Source organism: Phoenix dactylifera, chromosome 9 (genome assembly GCF_009389715.1).
Source record: "Phoenix dactylifera cultivar Barhee BC4 chromosome 9, palm_55x_up_171113_PBpolish2nd_filt_p, whole genome shotgun sequence".
In the NCBI taxonomy this organism is placed as follows: Eukaryota; Viridiplantae; Streptophyta; class Magnoliopsida; order Arecales; family Arecaceae; genus Phoenix; species Phoenix dactylifera.
This window is the reverse complement of record NC_052400.1, coordinates 7,342,877-7,350,283: the sequence shown is the minus strand read 5'-3', so window position 1 is coordinate 7,350,283 and position 7,407 is coordinate 7,342,877. Positions and strand designations below refer to the sequence as shown.

Below are 7,407 nucleotides of genomic sequence, written 5' to 3'. Positions count from 1 at the left end.
AGCGTGGAAGAGCTTGACGAGCTCGTTGATGGGGATGAATTAATGCAGTTCAGAGCTCTTCCTTCTTGCAAATGTACTCCTACTTGCAATTGTGGTGCCCTCGCCACCATTGCCTCTTTTCAACATGAGGATTATGTTGTAAAGTTTCTTAATGGTTTAAATGTCAATTTTGTTTCTGTCAAAGATCATATACTGTTGATGGAACCTTTACCTTCCATTAACAAAGTCTTCTCCACTGTGCTTCAAGCTGAGAAGCAGAAATCTAATCGAGCCAATTTTGGTCATAATGTTTCTGTAGAGCCTATTGCTTTAGCAAGTCAAACCAAGCCTCAGCAACAATATCAGAGGAACAAATCCAGCAACCAAGAAATATCCCATTTGCAATTGGTGTGGGAAGCAAGGACATACAGAGGACAAATGCTTTGAAAAGCATAGATATCCACCTGGCTGGAAGATCAATCGCAATAAATCTACAAATTCTGGTAGAAAGAGTACCACTTCTGCCAATTATGCACAAGGAGCTATGACCGATAAAGAGGATGCAGCTGGTGACATTCCACAACTCCCATTCACTCATGAGCAATGTCATAAGCTTCTCTCATTGATTTCAAATTCAGACATCTCACAACCATTATCAGGTAACCAAACTTCACACCAAGCAAGCAGTGTCTTAGGTCCCCCACCAATGTCCGATACTCTTCTGCCCTATCCTTCAATTCATTCAATTTTTAGTGTCTTTCACGAACCATAATATACTTCTCTCTTGTCACATACACCTTATCATCCTTCACAATCATCTTGGATCATTGATTCAGGTGCCACAGATCACATGGTGTGTAATGTCACCCTGGTAACTTCCGTTTCTTGTCAAGTGAATTCTGTTGTACAACTCCCAAATGGTGAATCTGTTTCTGTCACACACAGAGACACCATCCACATCACTCCACACTTAATCCTCACTGATGTTCTTGTTGTTCCCTCTTTCACCTTCAATTTAATTTCTGCCAGTAAGCTCGCTAAGACAATGAAATATTGTCTAATCATTCTTACTGGACTTTATTTTATTCAGACCCTGCCTACATGGATGACGATTGGACTGGCTAGAGAACGTGATGGTCTTTTCTACTTGCATTTGCCTTATAAACTACATTCCAAACCTCAAAAACAGTCTTCCACACAAAACTACAATCTTTCAATTGCTATTCCATCTCACAGTAAAGCACATGGTGCTGAGTCACATATGTCTTCTTTTCTTCGTAATGATTTCGATCTTTGGCATTATAGGTTAGGCCATTTGTCTAAGGATCGCCTTGATTGTATAAAAAGATCTTTAGGAGTAAACTCCTTTCATCAACATTGTACAGTTTGTCCTTTAGCAAAACAAAAACATCTTTCTTTTCAATTAAGTACTAGTGTTACTTATTCCATTTTTGATCTTATACACTGTGACATTTGGGGACCTTATTTAGTTACTACAATTAGGGGTTATTATTACTTCTTGACTGTAGTAGATGATTATTCTCGCACTACTTGGGTTTATCTTATGAAAACAAAAGGAAACACCCAACAGCTGCTCCAATCTTTTTTTACTCTTGTTGCCATACAGTTTGGTGTACAAATTAAGAAAATTCGTAGTGATAATAGACCTGAATTTCACATGCCTGATTTTTTCAAAGCCAAAGGTGTTTTACATAAAAAATCATGTGTTGAAACCCCTCAAAAAAATAGTGTGGTTGAAAGAAAACACCAGCACTTGTTACAAGTTGCAAGAGCCCTTTGATTTCAAGCTCATCTTCCATTGAAATTTTGGGACGATTGTGTTTTGACCGCTGCTTATTTAATTAATCGCATTCCAACCCCTGTTTTGTCTAATAAATCACCATATGAGCTACTTTTCTGTAAACCATCTCACTACACTCACTTGCGGGTTTTTGGTTCACTATGTTATGCTTCAACTCTCTCTAAAAATAGATCAAAGTTCGATGCTCGAGCCACTGCATGTGTCCTTATTGGTTATTCTCTTGGCATGAAGGGATACAAATTTTATGACTTGAGTTTTCGCTCAGTTTTTGTGGTTCGTGATGTTGTTTTTCATGAAAAGATCTTTCCCTTTCAAAAGCAGCATGTAATCTCCACTATCTCCGTATCAGGCACATCCCCTGTAGTTGTACCTCTGCAAATCACGGATGATTTTCCTCACCATGTCACCTCCACTCTCGGCTCTCAAACTCAGAACTTTGGCCAAGACATTTCTCCTAATGTCACTTCTTTTTCTGACTCCCAAGTTCAGACTTCTTCTCCTATTCCTACAAACCATGCACCTAGCAGTCCTCGACCTACCAGAATGAGACATCCTCTCTCTTATCTTAGAGATTATCACTGTAACTGGTCATCTCATTCATCTAATAGTCCATCATCTTCCATGACAGGAGGATCTGCTCTATTTTCAAGTACTCAAGTATTATCTTGTTCTCTTTCATCTGTTTTGTCTTACACAAAATTGTCACCTCCACATCGAGCTTTTACTCTTTTTATTTCTTCACATTTCGTCCCTCAAACCTACTCTCAAGCTGTTGTGCGTCCTGAATGGTGTCAAGCTATGAAAGCTGAACTCACTGCTCTCGAGGAAAATGAGACTTGGACTATCACTGACTTGCCTCCTGGTAAGCAGCCAGTGGGATGTAAGTATGTGTACAAGATTAGATACAAGTCAGATGGGACTATAGAGCGATTCAAAGCTCGGTTAGTAGCAAATGGTTACACTCAACAAGCTGGGATTGATTACTTGGAAACTCTCTCTTCTGTAGCTAAAATGACCACAATTAGATACTCTTAGCAGTTGCTTCTGTTCGTGGATATTTTTTGCACCAACTTGATGTCAATAATGCATTCATTCATGGTGATTTGCAGAAGAGGTGTATATGGAGTTACCTCCTGGTTATGCTGGCAGTAAGGGAAAATTTTTTGGCCTAAAGCAAGCTTCAAGACAATGGTACTCAAAATTATCACAAGCTTTGCTTAACTATGGTTTTGAGCAGTCCAAATCTGATCACTCTTTGTTTATATACAAGTATGATTCTATCTTCTTGGCACTTTTAGTTTATGTTAATGATATCATATTGGCCAGTGATGATATGAATGAGATTACTCGATTGAAAGGGTTCTTAAATGAGCAGTTTAAAATCAAAGATTTGGGACAATTGAAGTACTTCTTAGGAATTGAAGTAGCACAGTGTAAAAGAGGTATTTCCTTATCACAAAGAAAGTATGCCTTTGAAATCTTAGAAGGAGCTGGTTATTTGGGGGTGTAAACCGACAGATTTTCCTATGGAGACTAATCTGAAATTGCAGAATACTGATGAAGATCTGCTCATTGACCCTACAAGCTATAGAAGATTGATTGGAAAACATCTATTTTTAACTACAACACGGCCTGACATTTCTTATTCTGTTGGTAAGCTTAATCAGTTCATGGATAAGCCAGCAAAAGCACACATGAATGCTGCCTACAGAGTGCTAAGGTATATCAAGCAAAATCCAGGACAAGGGTTGTATTTTTCTGTTGATTCAGAATTGCACATCAAAGATTTTTGTGATTCAGATTGGGGAGGCTGTAAGGACACCAGAAAGTCAATAACAGGGTACTGTACGTCCTTGGGTCACAGTTTGGTATCCTGGAAGTCAAAGAAACAGTCCATAGTTTCCAGATCTTCAGCTGAAGCAGAGTACAGAGCTCTTGCTTCAGCAACCTGTGAGGTTTTGTTGTTAAAATACTTGCTTGCTGACTTGAAAATTGATCATTCACGACCAGCTTTACTCTTCTGTGACAGTCAATCAGCCTTACACATTGCAAAAAATCCTGTATTCCATGAACGTACTAAACACATAGAGATTGATTGTCATGTTGTTCGCAAAAAACTACAAGCATGAATTATCAAGCCAATTCACATTTCCTCGAGTCAGCAAATAGCTGACATTCTCACAAAGGCTCTTAGAAAATTACAATTTCATAATCTATTGCGCAAGATGAATATGATCAATATATATTCATCTTGAGGGGAAATTTTAGAAGAATCAATATGGTCACACAGTTGATGGACACGTGGCTGGTTAAGTTGGTTTTCTGTACAGTTGCAATAGGAGGCATATTTTCACTTACCTCATATTATTTTTTTATATATAAAGCATAGAGTTAGTTCTTCTTTTCAAATATAAATACCTCGATGTATGAGGGGAAAAGAATGAATAAAAATTTTCTTTCCTTTCTTCCCATCGCTTGCCATTTTCCTCAGTTCCTTCCCTGTTCTTGTTCATAGCAATGGGGCTGGAGCTATTTTTTGATATTAACTAAATTATATTTTTGGTGGTCGTAATTTTTTTTATTCCGTTATAGGACAGGACAAGTAGCTATACGAGTGGGTCTATTGCTAAGGGACACTGTTCCTGGGATGAAAAAAGGGATTTCTTTTCTGGTGGCTGATAAAAAAGTTGAGAAAATATTTTAATGTTAGATTTAACTTCATCGGTAAATCATTGACATGACGTACGATAGATTTAATTTGCGTAGCTCGTCCTTGTCAAGAAAATATCTGTTCATAGACAAGACTTTGTCATTTAATATCCAGGAAGACGGAACAAGAGGCTGAGAATTGCAAGTACGGGCACAAGCTCTATATGACAAAGTTCAAGAACGGGCAAAAAAGGCTGGTAGTTAAGGATTTGCTCCTACGAATGGCGATAATGACAATGGCAACACTCTAGAAGGAGAGAGGTAGGTGGTTGGGGGGCTGCTGCTGCTGCTGCTGCTGCTTCTTCTTCTTTTTTTTTCTGTTGGATGGTGATGGCAACAATAACCGTACAAAGAGAGAGAGAATCCAAGAGGAAGAAGGTTAGGAGATTTTAGGACAAGAGAGAAAAATGATCAGAGGGCCTGTCCAATTTCTTTTGTGGTGATTCATGATAAACATTATCCCAGAAGAGGATGAATCAATGATGGCAAATGACAAGAAACCAGTTTATACAAGCGATGTGCCGATGTTTGAAATCTCCTCTGCTTCGCCAGAAGGTGGCTCGAGCGATTTGCACATCCTACCAGATTTGGCTGGCTAGGAACGCTTGAACCTTTAGCGAACACAGCATATCGCTGAAACTTGTGGAAAGTGCCGTGTGCAGGCGGCAGAGATCAGTCACATCATATCTGTCAAGGTCCCCTTAACAGCTCAAAACATCTGGGGTTCCCATTTTGCTTCGGCAGCATCCCATACGGTATTTTTTACCTGGAAGCTCGCATCCCTGAGTTTTCTCAAAATCATCTTCGATGGGTCTATCTTGGACGGAGGTATGAGGGGCGACGTGAGTTTTATTATTCTGGACCCATCTACCAGGATCGTGGCTGCAGAAGATAGTCAACTCTCGGCATATTGACTCTGGAGGCGGATCTTCGTCGCGCCCGGTGTATTTTACAAGCCAGTTCCATTGTCCTGAAGAAAAACTCGGCCACAATTATCAGTTAGATCCGGAGGGTCCAAGGGGTAATGGTTGCATCCACCCTTTTCTTCGAAATATTTGAACAATGGTGAAGGATGAAGAGGCCTTTCAAACCAAGTATGTTTTTCGTGATGCAAATGGAGCTACGGACTGAATGACTGCTTATGTAGCCAGTCACTCAGGTAGCACTCAAGATATTTTATTTTTTAACTTTATTGGATGCATCCATACTTGCTGATATGATCCACCAATCTTAGTAAAAAAAAAAAAAACAAGAAAGGAAAAGAATCAGGGGACCCATTCCATAAATAACCGACAATCTTCGGCAGTGAGAGATAGTGTGTATGAGAGAGAGGTTTTGAGAGATTCTCTTCGTCCCTTCTCAGTTAAGCCATCATTAATTTAACTTAATGATAGAAGTGAGACAATAACAGAGTTCATCTTTATCCACTAAATGGCAACTATGCATGATCCTGTTAGAGAAAACCTACATAAAATTGAAAAATCATAAAAAAAAGAGTTGGTTTTATGAAAAATGCCCTTTAGGAATTTACTTGCTTATTGACATGTGATATTTTCTTCAATGTTAACAATATTTTTATGAAGAAAATAAAAGGAAAGAATTTGGTGCCATCTGCACGCTAATTAAAGCATTTCTTTTCTCCAATGAGTCCCAAATTGGGTATGGTGCTCCACATGGAGGAAATGGAGGAAGTGGCAGATCTTAGGGAGGAAGGGCAAAGTATCTAATTTACCAAAATTTATAAATAAAAATTATAGAAAAACTAAAATTATAATAATCCATAATCTCATCCAAAATAATCAATCAGAAAATATTATTTAGATTTCTTGATTCTGTATAAATACCCAAGATCTACGCAATAAATAACGGATATTGGACTAAACATACGCCCACACAAGCTATCACATACTTTCTCTATTTATTTTTTGGCGTACTCATCATGCTAAAAATACAAATTTATTCAAATCCAATCACAAAAATACTTCACAACTTTGAGATTTTGATAAAAGTTGGATCCACACAGGATACATAGGTCTCTAGATTCCTAAAGAATTTGAAGCAGGAGGGATATATAGAAGATATTATATTTATATTAAAGAAAAAAAGACTTAGGGATTCTTATACAAATTTCTTACATATTCTTTTCTTTGCTTTTTAATTAATCTCAGCAGTCTATCCAAATACACCACCATTAGACAAGGTCAACTTGAGCTTAGTTAGCATGGGGTGCAGAAGACTACTAATTGGCATGCGGAGATGAAAACCATGATACACAAGCACCAGAGGCCGGTGTTTCTCTCTAAAATCATGCTTGGCATGATACACAAATCCTTGCCAGTGCAAAGATAAAATTGATTAAAGGCGACTTAATCCAGATTCATCTAAGTGGCTGGTTCCCTCTATTTCAAGGAAATTGGTTGGTGGAAGGGAAGGTTTGCCGACACCTTTAGGAAATAATGTGCCTAAAGTGCTTGGTGTAGCTTTAGCTCAAACCAAATCCATACCATACCAGCATAAAGGAAGCTGAGTATATGTGAATTGCTTATATGCTGACAACAACTCCTACCTGCAATAAAGGAGAGACATTTACGTATGTGGAAAGTTTATATGCATGTAGGTATGTATGTAAGATCAAGAATACACATTATTCCGTACAAGCATTTCCATATCTAACAGCCTTTAAACTGTTATAGATGTGAAACCTATGCATCATTTGGAACTTTATGGCGCATCAGTTTGAATGCAACCTGCTCCAAGGGAACCAAAAGAAAAGGAGATAAGAACTAGTAGATGGTTGACCATACTAAAAAATACTGTATTATACCAAAACATACTGGTAGCAAAATTACACTAGTGTCCGTACCAAAAACGGCGAAAACCATTGATGGAATGAAGAG

At 38.2% G+C, this 7,407-nt stretch overlaps 1 protein-coding gene across 1 annotated transcript; it reads left to right on the top strand.

The window, feature by feature from the left end:
• The first annotated feature begins 523 nt into the window (after positions 1-523).
• Positions 524-3,930, top strand: LOC120111984 (uncharacterized mitochondrial protein AtMg00810-like). Its single transcript, XM_039130556.1, has 3 exons — positions 524-638; positions 2,911-3,243; positions 3,320-3,930. Exons 1-3 carry the CDS (start codon positions 524-526, stop codon positions 3,928-3,930), a joined length of 1,059 nt encoding a protein of 352 aa, XP_038986484.1.
• The last annotated feature ends 3,477 nt before the right edge of the window (positions 3,931-7,407 follow it).